This window comes from Podarcis liolepis (assembly GCF_965112155.1).
Source record: "Podarcis liolepis genome assembly, chromosome: 1".
Classification (NCBI taxonomy): Eukaryota; Metazoa; Chordata; class Lepidosauria; order Squamata; family Lacertidae; genus Podarcis; species Podarcis liolepis.
This window is the reverse complement of record NC_139554.1, coordinates 136,539,036-136,555,169: the sequence shown is the minus strand read 5'-3', so window position 1 is coordinate 136,555,169 and position 16,134 is coordinate 136,539,036. Positions and strand designations below refer to the sequence as shown.

General features: G+C 41.1%; 1 protein-coding gene across 3 annotated transcripts in view; it reads right to left on the bottom strand.

Moving 5' to 3' along the window:
• BARD1 (BRCA1 associated RING domain 1) overlaps window positions 1-16,134 on the bottom strand; it is a 71,919-nt gene that overhangs the window by 10,855 nt on the left and 44,930 nt on the right. For all 3 annotated transcript variants that reach the window (XM_083473004.1, XM_083473005.1, XM_083473006.1), the window contains 5 exons: window positions 15,712-15,792; window positions 13,805-13,977; window positions 7,394-7,502; window positions 4,280-4,415; window positions 1,802-1,894 (listed from right to left, as the gene is read on the bottom strand). In XM_083473004.1, the coding sequence (XP_083329130.1) occupies window positions 1,802-1,894; window positions 4,280-4,415; window positions 7,394-7,502; window positions 13,805-13,977; window positions 15,712-15,792 (592 nt within the window). The remainder of the gene's footprint in view (window positions 1-1,801; window positions 1,895-4,279; window positions 4,416-7,393; window positions 7,503-13,804; window positions 13,978-15,711; window positions 15,793-16,134) is intronic.

Here is a 16,134-nt window from a genome sequence, read left to right as displayed (position 1 = left end):
TATTGTAAAATTAATGAATGTTAGAAGGATGTTGGATAGAAACTAAGTGGTTTCCAGCTGTAATGCTTTAGGAGACACGAAAAAAGCTTTACAAATGGGTAAAAGCTTAATGGTAAGGATTTGCTGAACTAACAAATTGAAGTGGAATACAAAGAAGGGAGGTATGAGGAGGTCCGGGGAAATAAGCGTAAGCAAGATATGTTATGGAAAATTATTTGTTTTTAAACTGTTTTTATGTTGTATTTTGTATTTTGTTTCTTTTTATTTTTCATTTTCACTGTTATACTTTAAAAACTTTAATAAATATCTTTTTTAAAAAAAACTTTCCTCGATAAACAGGCCTTGGGCTGATTAAACAATCTATGGCTTTTTAAATGTGTTTGTGGAACTGGAATTATCAGTTTGTTTCGTTATGTATTTTGTGTTCTTATTTTGTATTTTTGTGTTGTGAACCGCCCTGTGATCTTCGAATGAAGGGCTATATACAAAATTAATTAATTAATTAACATTTTTTTTATTAACAACACCACCACCACCACACTATGGTCAAAAGACTGATGCTGATGCACTGGAAAAAAGTATGTGTACAGCTCCATTTAATCAATGAATATATGACTACACTTGCAACTTATGAACAGATTGTTTTATAAACATAGACTTTTCATGGACAAGAACCATGTCCTCTGAAACGCATTTATACAAAACATAGTAGGTTAAAAATAAACATATGTATTCAGATAATAATGATACCTATTTATTAGGTAAGTATATATGGAACTGTAATTGTTAACTCTTATAATGATGTAGTATACCTTTTCTTTTTTCCTTTTTCACATTTTATTTTTATTCTATGTTGTTCAATTAAACTGCTCTTTAAAAACTTGAACTTCACTCATTTAAACTGTGTGCCAAATCTTTTTGGGCAGCAACTCAAAGGAGTAACCCTGAATCTTAAAAACTGCACTTCAATGTGTCATAGCACATCAATAATGAAAACGACAGAGCAATTAATATGGAAAGGGGTGGTGCCCATTTGGCATTTGAAAACAGCATAGTTAAGATCTTTAGCATCAGCTAAAAAAGAAGATATAGGAAGAAAAGCAGTTCTACTTCCATCTATAACCTGCTCAGCCACAGCATGTGCCGTAATGCTCTGATGGTTTACTCCTGAAGGCAAACTCTTCCATTGTCTCCTGAGACAGGCAGATGCCAACAACCTCAGGCGGAAGCAAAGCTCTCAGCTATTGGGATGTTCCACTCATCAGCAGACTCATTACAGTGGTACCTTGGGTTAAGTACTTAATTTGTTCCGTTCTTAACCTGAAACTGTTCTTAACCTGAAGAACCACTTTAGCTAATGGGGCCTGCTGCTGCGCCACCGCAGCACAATTTCTGTTCTCATCCTGAAGCAAAGTTCTTAACCTGAGGTACTATTTCTGGGTTAGCTGAGTCTGTAACCTGAAGCATATGAAACCTGAAGCGTATGTAACCTGAGGAACCACTGTATTTTCGTTCTTTTCCCCTTAAGCTGTCAAATGTCTTCACTAATAAACCAAGCAGTTAACAGCTGCATTCCCTACTTGCAAGCAAAAAGCTCTGATTAACTCAGTGGCATTCCATTAACAATAATAGGAGGCACTACACATTTTCAACAGATGGAGTAACATTTAGCACTGAATTCTTGTCATTCACCTAACAAAGAACCCCAGGCTTTTAAAGCATTATTGATGTATTCATATTGTCTTTACCCCTTATGTCAAAACATGTACATTTTTTGTCACAAGACCATCTGGTTACTTACACTGAAATGTCAAGATCCAGCATCCAGTCAAAACAGCCAGCATGCACTTCATAGTACTGCATGTAGAATTCTCAGGGATAACAACATGTGTCACTAAAACAGAAGACAGATTATATGAAGCCCCAGTAATATTAACTACCGTATTTTTCGCTCTATGAGATGCACCAGACCATAAGACGCACCTAGTTTTTGGAGGAGGAAAACAAGAAAAAAAATATTCTGAATCCCAAAAGCCAGAACAGCAAGAGGGATCTAGCTTCTGGGATAGCCTCTTGATGTTCTGGCTTATGGGATAGCCGCACGCAGCCTCTCCCGGGCAGCGGGAGGAAGGCTCCTCCAAGAACCGTGCTCCCTTTAAAGAGCGCGCAGAGCGTGTGTGCGGCTCTTTAAAGGGAGCACTGGGCAGAGCCTCCCGCTCCGTAAGACGCACACACATTTCCCTTTACTTTTTAGGAGGGGAAAAGTGTGTTTTATAGAGCGAAAAATATGGTACTTAAGCCACACATCATGTAAAAAAATGTAAGATGCAAGTCAGATCCCTGTTTAGGAGTCACCGCTGCTATTTCAGGTCCATGGGAAAATGCCATTCAGTGGCAAAAAACATCCTCACACACGAGTGGAGAAATAATGCACAGGGAGAGGAGCAGTAGTTTTCTAGGCTGGCTGCTTTCTGCACCCCACAGGGAGTTGATCTCTCTGACCTTGGGGGGAAGGCTTCCATACATCAGCAGACCATCACACAGCGCCATTTGGAACTTGGCTATTATTTTGAGGCTTTCAACATCTCTCTTCAGAAGCCGATAATTAAGTTATTAGACAAGTTTTTAAATGCAGCGGCACATAAAAATAGTAATCAATAAATGATCAACATAATGATGTATATCCTTCTTCTGAAAGCACTTATCCCACAGAATTGAAACAAAACAAAACTAGAATCCTATCGCAGGCATCATTATTCATACTTGGAAAAATTGTGAATGGGCTAAGCATACTCACCCGGAAGTACTTCCTTCCGAAACACAATTACAGTGGTGCCCCGCAAGACGAATGCCTCGCAAGACGAAAAACTCGCTAGACGAAAGGGTTTTTCGTTTTTTGCGTTGCTTTGCTAGACAAATTTCCCTATGGGCTTGCTTCGCAAGACGAAAACGTCTTGCGAGTTTGTTCGTTTTTTTCTTAAAGCCGCTTGAAGAGGCGCAGTTGTGACGGACCGTGCTTCCCAAGACGAAAAGACTCGCGGGACGAATTAATTTCATCTTGCAAGGCACCACTGTATTGTATGCAATCATTTATAAGACTATTTAAAATGCATCATATGGGCCAATTGTAAAGTACAAGACACAATGCAGATGAACGTCCAACTAATGACAAGCTTGCTCTATGGGGGTGAGGGCTGCACTCCCTTTCTCCAAACAGTAGCCCCCACATGCAGCAAGGCTCACAGGAATTTTGAAACTCAGGGCCTTGTATTCAATGTAGCAGTAAGATTTTTTCATCTGCACAAGCCTTTCTGCTTTTCTGATGAAACCATTTCCCTAGTCCTCTGCCCCCTGCCCAACACATTGTCCTGGGGGTTCTCCTGACCTTCTGGGGTAGATATGGGAAGGTGGGGAGGAGAGGGAAGAACTCCCACTGCACTCGTGGGAACTGTGATGGCTTCGGCTAGTGCAACAATTTAGTTGAATATGGTCCATAGAAATGACAAAAAACGGGAAAGGATGGGAACCAACTAGACATATGCAAAGAGCTTTTCTGGGTTTACTGTGTAATCCTATGCATGTTTATTCAGAAATAACTCCCAGGAGAGCATGCATAAGATTGTAGCCCTCATTTTGTAAAGCAAATACAGCTAAAATATACATCCCCTATTTTTTCAGTTCATAAAATCCAGGTCTAAATAAGAAGATCTACATAGGCCATGATGCAAGCTTGCCAATTATGAGTATAAAGCGCTTCCAGAGGTGCAGATGGGGAGGAAATATTCCTTTCACCAGCAGCCCAAAGTGTGGGGAGGGGGAGAGCTGAAAAATCCACTACACTTTAGACCCTGTCTATAATTGCCCAGAGATAGGAGGTCTTTGAGAGATGAACTTTGGCCTGATATCTCTCTGCATATCCTCTTTAATGTACAGAGGGCACTTTCAGAGACCAGTATGAAACACAAGGAAAGGGAGGAAATGTCCTCAGAAATTAGAACGTTTGTGGCTGTTTAGGACTCTTTGTTTGTTTAACTAAAATTATTAAATTATTAAATTTATATACCGCCCTTCAGCTGAGAATCACAGGGAAATTTAAAGTATAAAAACACAAAAATATATAATATAATAGCAAACAAAACACTACCCCCCGTTTGTTTGTTTGTTAATTAATTAATTGATTGATTGTTAATATTTTAATTAACATTTTGAAAGTGAGGTTCTTAAGTCCTTGAACAAACTAAATTTAAATAAAAAGGGCAGAGACAGTCATAAAACTTACCTGTGCTGTTAAATGCCGTACATATTCTAGCTTTCAGAACCTTTGCCAGTTTGCTCAACAACTGCTGCTGAACTGGATTAAGACCACTTCCAAGGAGAACAACAGGTCCTTCTCTTGGCTGATTTAGGCTTAATTGCTTTGCAAGGACAAAAAGGGGAAAGCGTCAAGTCCTACATAAAGCCAGCATCTTTTCCTTTTGAAGGAGCAACTAATCTCTACTTGACATTTCTATTAAATAAGAAATAACTATTTTGACATGAACATAATTCATGGGAGCACTGCAGGACGTAAACAGACAGAAAAACAAATATTGATGAAATCTAACAAAGCAGCACTAAAGGGACAAAAAGGGTCTTATGGCTGTTTCCAGTCATTTAAGTTTTACATAGCTGTCCTTCTGAACCTAGCAACAATTTTAATAGGAAGATATATGAAAATGTCTTGGTGAAATTCTGTGAGTGAGCAGAACAGATTTCTGCTTGTGTTCCTCCTACTGCTTCTCCACACACACCAAAACCTACTCTGGAGGACCCAGAGTAGATTTTGGGAAGAGCAGCGGGCTGCAGGGAGGAGGAAAGGAAGGAGATATCCCACTGCAAGAGCTGAAGTCTGTCACATGATGCTAGATTTCACTGCCTGTGAAAATCAGCATAAAATTATGAGACAAAATACACCCATACCAGAAGGCAGAAGTGTAAGCCAGGGACAGCCAACGACTGGTCCCCAATGCAATCTTACCTGGTCCTCAGTAACTGAATCAAGGTGCATTATTATTTATTTATTATTTATTAATTACATTTATATACTGCCCTTCAACCAAAGATCGCAGGGCAGTTTACAGTATAAAAATTCAAAATGCACCACAAAACAACTAATAATAACAACCCCCACAGACACATTTTACAGGCCATAGATTGCTCAGCCAGACAAAGGCCTGAATGAAGAGGAATGGTTTTGCCTGGTGCCTATGTAGATGTAGCTAAGAGTTTGCATGTCACTTCAATGGTAAGAAAAATAAAATAGTTTTGCAAGATGTAACAAATGGAGCTATTGAGTGCTGCCTTTTTCTTCATTTCACATGTACTGTATACGTAAATACAAATAATTGTGTACAATGTTATGCCTGAGCTCTTGTAATACACTGTGGCTGGGCCTTGCTGCTACGTGTTATCACCTTTTTAATGGCTCCCGATCAGTCATGAAGCCTCAGTTTAGGCAGGATGCAGACAGTAGCCATCCCTCGTGTAAAGACCTGAGCAGAATAAATTTTGCCTCCCCTGAGAATGTCTAGCACAAGCTAGGCTCTCCACAGATACAGCTGTCGCTTCTTGCAGTCAGTTCTGCGACCTGTGGCAACTCCATTCATGGAGATTCCAGTTCATATGAGGACACATTCATGAGTATTTAATGATAAACATATGTATAGTAACATAAGGAACTTGATCATTTTAAGCAAATGGGGAAATTGTGCAGGACTTTTAAAAAAATGAAGAAGCTGGCTAAGCCCTCTATCAGTACATAAAAGAATCTAACTCGTGCAGATTCTTACAGCACCTAACCTCACACATTACATTTGCTTTCTCACATCCTAGGCAGTCATTTTGAAGGTAAGTGATTTTGAAACTGTCCGCATGTAGCTAGATATATTGGTGCCTCGCAAGACGAAAAGAATCCGTTCCGCGAGTCTCTTCGCTTTGCGTAGCAAGCCCATTAGCGGTTTAGCGCTATTAGCGGTTTAGCGGGCTTAGCGGATCAGCTGATAAGCGGCTTAGCGGCTTAGGATCAGCTGATAAGCGGCTTAGCGGCTTGGGAAAAGGGGGGGGGGAACCCCGCAGGAACTCGCAAGACATTTTCGTCTTGCGAAGCAAGCCCATAGGAAATTCGTTTTGCGAAGCACCTCCAAAACGGAAAACCCTTTCGTCTAGCGGGTTTTCCGTCTTGCGAGGCATTCATCTTGCGGGGCACCACTGTATCACACCAACACTGCAAGTAGCTATGAAGCCACTATTCCACTGTACTGGACTGTTCCATTAAATAGTATTGTCTGTTATGGCATTAAATGACATATAAATTATCAATACTTTCCCAGAGAGGAATATGTATTATGGCACTATCTTCTTTCCAAGTTCAAAAAGTACCTGTGGGGAACAGAAGGTACAAACTCTGCCAGGTTTCCAAAACATACAGGGAGCCTTCACAGATGATGGAGGCTCCCCACTTCACACAGTTGCCCTCCATGAGTTGATGGTGGTGGAAAAAATGGTGGAATGGAGGCGGAGGTAGCACACTCATCCCACGGTCCCATTTTCCAAACCCCAAAAGGCAGCACCTAAAGACAACTGCTGTTGGCAGCATAAGAACAGACCACAGCAGCTCTCTCTTAGGGCCAGAGGGGTGATGTATCAACTGGGCAACGTCCACTGCCTCATTGGGATCTAGGGCTCCATGACAGGAGCGCATTCAGCAGGCTTTTGAACTGACATTTGCTTAGCCACATGTGGTGAATCAGAGGGGCAGTCTTCTGGTGAACAAATAGTGAAACTTCTATGGAACAGTGTTAAGTAGTTACCTTCTTTCAGGGTGACAGTTTGCCAAAAAAGATTTTAAAAACATATGTATACAGTACGTCGGTAAGTTGACTAAGAAAGCTTTTGGGGGGAATTCATTGCCAAAAAAAGTCCACTGGGTTATTTCTGTGGTGGCTTTGACCTAGTTAGCAAAGAAAACACTTTTGCCAGTTGTGTGGAATTTTATGACTCTTGCGTTCACAGTGCTGCTATTGGTTATGCTATTCCCCTTAGTATTTAGCTACTTTACCTGTTCCTAATATGTTTGGATGCTTTTATATTATTACTACCCTTGTATTGGTTAATTTTTTACTCTGTTTATTGATTGGCTATTATTTTAAATGAGGTTTTATGCTTCTGCTTCACAGATTGCCACCCAACTTCTGTTGTTTTAGTTTTTGTGTGGCCTTTATTGTTAAAAGTTGCCTTGAGTGCTTCAATTTCTGCATTATGCACAATCAATAAAGCTAAGTTTAAAACATAATGCCAAAGTTCAGTTTAAAGGAGTTTTTTTTAAATAAAAAATAAAAAAGATTTTAATACTTACTTCTGGATACTGAGTAGTAGTAGAAGAGTCATTCTTTGCTGGGAGCATCAGAAGTGATTTCATATTTTCTGTTTCAGCATAATCCACAGGTTTGTGACCAAATATATTACTAATAAAACAAGGACAGATGGATTTCAAGTAAATAAGGGTTGTGACTGAACTTTTAACTATCTGGAAACAGTTGCACTATATATTTTCTGCCTTCTTAATATGCAGTTTACAGCAAAATTGAATGAAAACCCAATTAAAGCACTAAATTTAGGACAGATGGATTTAGCATAACAAGCGGCTGCATTCACCATAAAAAGCAGGAGGTGGTACACAAGCTTGAAACTTTGTAATTAAGTCAGTCCTTGCCAATGATCTACTGTTTGCACACTCATCATACACTGATTGGAACTTCTGATATGGTGGGAATTCAAGCTTTAAAAATACAGAAAGTGTATTCACTGGATCAGAAAAAGGAAAACCATTTTCTAGAACCTTGCCCAAGAGTTTTAAGTGGCTTTCATTCCCAAGAGGTCCTGGGCTGCGTCTCGTTTCCTTTTCTGACTGAGCTTGGAGGCATGGGAAGACCTTAAAGGAAGACCACCACCCAAAGATCCACACTGCCATCTGCTCCAGCTCAGCCACCAACTTGTTTGCTCTTCTAGCACACGCAGCAGCCCATGAACTCGGCTGCTGCTTAACAATTTTACTTAGGACTTGGCTCACATCTCATTTCACAGCGTTGCCAGCCTCCAGTGACATCAGTAAGACGGGAGCAGGTTATATTATAAATGCGTCTGATGAAAACAGCAATGCTTAAAATCCTTTTCACTCTTGGGAGTTTCAAACCACTAAGGACTGCCGTGTTGCCTCTATTTCAGTATAAATCACCAGCACAGTCATTTGGCCTCACTTTAATTTAGGGGCTATATTTAACATCAACTGCTATAATAGACTTCAGATGACATACCCAGAAGAGAAAGCAAATATTAGTTTACGTATAAAAGCACTGGCTTAACACCACAACAGATGGCATGATGCTTCTATCTATGAAGTGCTTTGACATATTGCTATAGCATCCTCATAGTAGGAAGGAGGTGGGGGGGGGAGAGGGGGAGAGGGGGAGAGAGAGAGAGAGAGAGAGAGAGAGAAGCATAAGCTCTCTTCTTTCACTTATGTCAGGGGTGGCCAGGAAAACCCCGTTTTGGGGGGATTCAGCTTGAAGTTGTTGAGCTTTCTTTAGGGAGGAGGAAAGCCCCCCTTTTTAGGGGTTAAAAAAAGCTTTAGGGAGGACTTCCGTTTTTTGGGGGGTTAAAGGCAAGGGACAAAGGGGTAAGGTCACTCACAATAAGATCGCTATGGATGAAAACAGCAGCACAGGAAAAGCTTCGTCTTCCCTTCCAGAGATCAAACAACAATGGAGGGCGGGCCGAGGGGGCGGGGCAGGAGTCAGTTTTAGTGACGCTAAGGAAAGGGAGCCAGAGATCGACCGTGATCTACCAAAACCTTGCGGGGATCTACCAGTAGATTATCGACCTGTTGGACATCCCTGACATGTGAAGGAAGAGACCACAGCTCAGAAGGGTTTAATCCCTAAAATCTCCTGTTAATAGTCTCTCGAGGGGGCTGAAGGAGGAGTTTGGATTTGATATCCCGCTTTATCACTACCGGAAGGAGTCTCAAAGCGGCTAACAATCTCCTTTCCTCCCCCATAACAAACACTCTGTGAGGTGAGTGGGGCTGAGAGACTTCAGAGAAGTGTGCCTGGCCCAAGGTCACCCAGCAGCTGCATGTGGAGGAATGGGGAATTGAACCCGGTTCACCAGATTACGAGTCCACCGCTCTTAACCACTACACCGCACTGGCTCTGAAGCTTCAAAAAGCAGCTCCCACTGAGGACAGATTATACAAGGCCAAAAGAATCAATTCTGTGATTCTATATACTTTCACCTGCAGGGGTGCTGCAGCCTCCACAGATGCTCCCAGCCTAGGATCAGTGTTTCTCAAACTTGGGTCCCCACCTGCTGTTGGATTATAGTTCCAATCATCCCTGACCACTGATCCTGCTAGCTAGGGATGATGGGAGTTGTGGTCCAACAACAGTTTGAGGAAACACTTGACTAAGTAGACATTTTGATCCAGACACCAAGTAAACACCACCCATTTTGCATTTTATTTTATTTCTTCCACCTTGGAACCCAAGGCAGCCTACAGAGCGGCCAGCCATCCAGGTACTGACCAGACCCACATCTGCTTAGCTTCAGCAAGGTAGCAGCCTCATGTGCCTTCAGATCATACTCTGAATAACTATGGACCCCACAAGCAGAATTATGCCATGCTCCCAGATTACAGGCAGGCTCTGGTGCTCAAGCAGTTGAAGGTATATTCATCAGATTTATTTAAATTGTGCAAAATATTTTGTAAAAAATAATAAGAGAAGAATTAAGGAAATCAGTGTGGTGCAGTGGTCAAGGTGCTGAGGTCCAGGTTCAAATCCCCAGTCATTCACTGGGTGACTTCGGGCCAGTCACACACACTTACCATACCTCACATAATTGTCATGGCAGGGGAGCAAGGAGCAGGCAAACATTAAAGCCATGCTTTAATATTTATATTTATATTTATTTAAGTATAATATGCAGTGTTGATCATAATCAGAGCAGACCTGTTTAAATCAATGGAATGAAGTCTGCTTCAACTTGGAAATCATTCTAAAACATTTATTATCAACAACTGTGTCCTATAAGACTACAGAATTGATGCAAACTCAGTAAGACTACAGACTCAGTAATCTATGTACGATGAAAAGGACACAAGGCCAACAAGGAAGATTGCATTGCCTAGATGGTAGGATGTTGTTAGCTTTACTGAATGTGTATTCGGTAAAGAATGAGGTGTTCAATTCAACCCTCAGTTTAACAATTAAGGATAATTTTATGTAATTACATGAGGAATTAGGCACAAAGTGAACTTACTACGTGAAATATCTTGTATATATTTCCTAATAAAAACCTAGCATTGGCCAATGCTAAAGGTAGCCTCTGAAGCTAGGAGAATCTCTGGTGTTCGATTTTTGTATTGCAGTTCAGGGCCGCATTTTTAAAATAGCATTGTGAGTGAGAAGTCAACAAAACTGCCATGGAAGGCATGTATTGCCTATGACTGAAGGCAAAATATGAATATTATTAACTAGCAGCAACTTTAAGAACTATGAATAAAACATTTGTTGGACAAGTTCATTGATTTTGTTACATCAGAAAGAACCCAACCAGCCACCCTGCTTTGAAGCACAGCAATTTATAGGTAGGGATCTATGAATGATCATTCAGATGACAAAATGATCTCACAACACTAAGGTTAGGGGCAGAATGAACAGAGTTGAACCGGGCCACCATTTTACTTTCCAGTTTTCATGGGATTTCACTGGCTGGATTTAAATGGACTCACACCACATATGAACCACTTTGCAGAAAATACTTCCCCATTCCACACAGTAGTAACTCAGTAGCAGCTATGCCACAAGTAGATAAAAGTCCATGGCCATAAGGGGACAGAAACTGTGGCCAAATGATATATGTAATCACAAGGTACAGTCAAGTGAAAAAGACAAGTAAGGATTGTCAAAAAGTTTCCAAGCAAAGGGAAGAGGTTCCTTCTTCAGATTTGTTGTTAAAAGCACTATCTGGCCCTAAACAAATGCTCCCAACAGCTTGACTGTGTTCAAATTCAAACTTGCATTGGATGGAACCCATTATTCTATGCAGAAAAAAGGGAACAAGACAGCTTTTACCATTGTTAAACTTATTGTGCATGGGGAAAAACTGGCAAGACAGTCCATCTGAGTGAAAGCCTTTATGAGCAACTGAAATTGCAAATGCAGAGAGCTAATTTTTCACGTCACTTGGCTGGCTGTGAAGCAAGACAGACAGGAAATTCAAGGGAGCAAACACATAAAAAAAATCCAGTTATAAAATATGAATTAGCTATGTGCAGGAGATTAACTTTAAAAAAATTAACTAGGCCAACAGGGCAATTAATAGGTCCACTGGTCCATATAATATTTTCTATTTGTAGCTTCACATCTCTGCTAAATGGAGAAAAGGTTAAAAAACTAGGAAAGCAGTTACTAAAACTTGACAATTTCCAGAGAAACATACATTACAGTGGATGCTCGGGTTGCGAACGTGATCCGTGCGGGATGCACGTTCTCAACCCGCAGCATTCGCAACCCACAGCGCTGCTTCTGCGCATCCGCCGAAACCCAGAAGTGACCTGTTCTGGTACTTCTGGGTTTCGGTGCGTCTGTAACCCAAAAAAAACACAACCTGAAGTGTCTGTAACCCGAGGTATGACTGTATCTGCCTTCTGGCGTTTTCTTACAGAATAAGATTTTTTTTTTGGTTGGGGGGGGGGGAGAATTAATCTTTGCTCTCTTCATTTAAGTTCCTGAATAGACATTTTGGTTTTCCTCATGGAAAACAAGATGCACGTGCTTAAAGCCTATATAAGCATGCAATTTATTATACTGGTTGGGAGCCAAAGAGCTACTTTAGGCATATCAAAGAGTTTAGACATACCTAGCACACTTTTTTTATTACCTTACTTTGACCAAATCACAATCTGCTTCCCTCGGTTTCAGGCTAATGGCACCAAGGGTTGCTGTTCCAAGGGGTGCCAACTGAAAGTGGTCTTGTACTCAGAGAACTCGTTTTTCACCTCTCAACCAACGTACTTTCTATGTCGCTACTGTAATGTTGCAATTCCTATCATTTGTGTTAAAATTATTTTAACACCTAAAATTTAAGACCTAAAATTGTATTTCAAATACATATCTATGTGCATGCATAAACACACCCACACACAGCCCTCTATCAGTAAATCCCAAACCAATAAATACACGCTAACTTCTAAAGGTCTTAGAGCCAAGTAGTACAGGTGACTTCAACAATTGGGGAGACTCTTTATCACTTACATGTGGCATTTAGAAGGCATTGCCAAACAGTTATTTCCTGACCACTAATAAGAAATTAGGTCTTGGGGGGGGGGGCTATCAAATGCAGGCTGGTCATTGACACCAAGAGGTGACCACAAAGAGAAGTCACTTCAAAACCTGCATTTGAAACATTTCTCAGGCACAGTGTTCACCACAATCAGAAATGAAGAAGCATACAGAAGTACTAAGAATTTATATAAACACACTAGAAAAGCACAAACACATTTTTAAAAGGCACCTGAAGGCCCGATATTCTTAAAATAGCTAGATTGCTATTTGAAGAGCCTGGCTCTCGTGGTGCTGGCACTTGCAAATGCAGGGAGCCTGAGGACAGCACAGGCGGGCTGAAGTAGCATATTGTACCTCAGCAGGGACAGGTAAGAAGCAATATTATGGTGCAAGACATTTGGGGCTTTCTAAGTTTAAGGAAGAGAAACGGAACAGAACCCCCCCCCCATCCGATTTTTCATCTCCCTTTGAAGAAAGGGAGTTTGCTTTCCCTCCTCATCTCTCCCCATACCTTTTCTTTTTGTGCTATGTCTTTCAGATTGCAGGTCTGAAGAGGGTAGGGATTGTCTTATTTCTGACCTCTGTAAGTCACTCCAGGAGCCTTTTTTTCTCCAGGTGAAGAGTGGGATAAAAATGCTCTAAGCAAAACTAATAACATGACATAAAGGTCACTGGGAAGCTTCCAGCAAGTCAACTTCCTGTCAGGTTTTTCTTCCCTGAAGGAGTAAGCCTGTGACTTGGCTATACACTTTCAGACTACAGCCGAGTGTCCACATGATGAGATGTCCCTCAATACAAATTCCCATCACACAGAAAATGAGGGGAGGAATTCAGCTTGCCAGATGGAACAATCCCCTCTCGCCTCCCCCTGTGCGCTGTTCTGGGGTTCTCTTGGCACACGCCCCTGAACAAATTTCAGATGGCATGGGAGGAGGAGAGCCCTGTTGTGTTAGTGGAAGTCCTTGCACTTGCTGCTACCAGGATTTGTTAGCTGAATCTCACCCACAATGTCTGGGTCACATAAGGGTCTGGTGACTTCTGTTTCAGTGTATCTGAAGAAGTGTGCATGCACATGAAAGCTTATACCCAGAACAAATTTAGTTGGTCTCTAAGGTGCTACTGGACAATTTAATTTTTCCCCGATTGCGTCAGACCAACAAGACCACCTACCTGAATCTGAGGTGGGGATGATGGCATTGTTCTAGCCTAGTTTTCTCCCTGGTTTACTATGTATAGCATTTTTTTTTAATTAGAGGGGAAAACATTCTACCTGCAGGATGAAGCAGTGAACTTCAGTCATGTTTACCACTTCAGAATAAAGGTGGTAGGTTCCCCAAGAATTCTGAACACCAGGATCTAATGGTATGCCTCCAGTCATTCATTTGAAAATACAGAGATAAATCCATTTCTCCTGTACTCACACTACATTTCGAGAAGCTCCATGCAGAAGCAGCAGTTCAACAATACTTGTATGTCCATTCTTGACAGCATCGTGAAGCGGCAAATCATTTTGATACCCAGCCGCATTCAGGAGTGCCCCATGTTGTAGCAACAGCTCCACGACCTCCTTATGTCCATGATTACAAGCTTCATGCTAAGTGTTGAATTGGATAAGAGGAAAACACAGAAGAAAGCATTAAGAACCTGCATGATTAAAAAGTGAGTCTTGATCTCCATGACAATGCATGAGAATTGCTCAAAGGATTTTTTTTAAAAAATCACTACATTTACTCTCAAAGAAGCTTACAACAATTAAAGGTCATCGATTTTAGGAATCTTTGTTACACAAATGATGGGAAAGGTATGTGAACGAGCTCAGTCTGGCAGTAAAAATGAAGTCATTTTAATACAACATCCATCATAAATGGATTTTTACAGCTAGCAATGATGAACACAGACTACTTCTAAACTCAATTTCCCTTGAGTTTGAAAATGCAATACAAAAGTATATCAGCTGTCACAGACATTGGCCTCGTTTGGATGTTAATGATAAACCATGGCTTCTTGTTATGAGAAATGAGCTGCAGTGACCTTCAGACTCGCCTGTTCTCTACTTCCTTCTTCCTCTGGCATGGCTAGGAGGAGGAGGAGGAGGAGGAGGAGGAGGAGGAGGAGGAGGTTTGGAAGCTTGCCCTTCCACAGTTAAGTGTTACATCTGAATCAAGACAACTGCAGCTAGTCTTAACTATGATTAGGTTAAATTAGCCAACCTCAAACCCACAAGACCAGATTGTTTTAACTAGCCACAATTACGATTAATGACAACTTAACTTTAAACTGTGGTTAACTGACATTGGAAATTAAAAGCTTATGAACTCCTCTCTAACTGGGGAGCACAGAAATCCAACGGCTCATGTACATAATAAACCACTGGATATAATCATGTCCAGACTGGCCTACTCCCTGTCCTTGATGACGGAGTGTATTTACGGCAACCAGCCACATATCTGCAAGAATCCTGAGAATCTCCGTTTAAAATTGTTTCCAGTACAAGGAAAATCTGAAAACATAACAACAGCATGTGTTGTTAACGAAAACCATCAGTGCATCCTTCGTAGATACTGTACTCAACACTGTGTTTCCTAGGACCAAGTACTTTTTACTTAAGCTCTCCCTTTGATTCCAACATAATCCCTTTCAGCTGTTGCTGGCTTACAATTCCCATCACAACTGACCATTCATTAGGGTAGTGCAGCTGATGGGAGTACCAGATGGGCTACCCATGACTCGAGGTTCTAGAAAGCTAGCCTACTGTAATCTCTTACACCAAACACAACAAAGAATACTGTAGTAGGAAGCAGACGGTTATAAAGCCTTTAGCGTGACATGACCCTTTGCAAACTAGAGCCCACTAGCCCTGTTGGTCCATCTCATGAAGTGGACCATAGTCTGGGAAAGCTTATGGAAAAACAAATTGCAGAGCAGGGAATCTCTGTATGCTAGGTTTGAAGGGGAACTGATGTGTATCCAACACACACGAAGCCTCACATGAATGAGCGTCTTCATCTTGTGCGGGTCCCCTATTCATCCATAATGTCTGGCTACACCAGAGATTGGTATATCCATGGGACTCTGGCTGTGAACTATGGGAACCATGCTATTCTAAAACCAGTGAGCCTGCTGCCTCATATCCCCAACTGCTGACTTACTGGAGTACTGAATTAAAATCCAGCAAAGCTTCAGCATGATTTTTTCCTGGGAAATCATACCAGCCATGGCATTGTCATTTGAAAGCCACTTTTTCCATTTGAAATGCAACAGAGAGAGAGAGAAGAAAAGTGGCGCAGAATGAATAAGGATGAACATGTTTAGAAAACTTGATATTTACCAGTGGAGTCCATCCAGCATAGTCTTTAACATTGGGATCTGCTCCACTTTTCAGTAAGTGCTTAACAGCAGAAAGATCACCCTAGAGGAGAGGAGAGAGGGAAACATTTAATTTCTCAAGGAAATGTAACACAAAAAAGCACCTGTCAGGAAGGAAATCAAAACTTCAGCCCCCCAAAATCAGTTAATATGAAAAGTTGAGAATTACTTATAACTGTCTCCTTGTGACCACATTTGTAAACTGTTACAGTATCTTCTTTTTTGTACCTCTTAGTATTAACATTTCCCCTCTACACTCAGTCAAAGGTGTCTTTATTTGCAAAAACAATTTGATGGAGAAAGGACACAAGCTTTCAGGTTACAAAGAACACTGCAACGAATACTAGAAAGAGCCAGATCTCCACTGTTTAGAAAGGGAAGATGG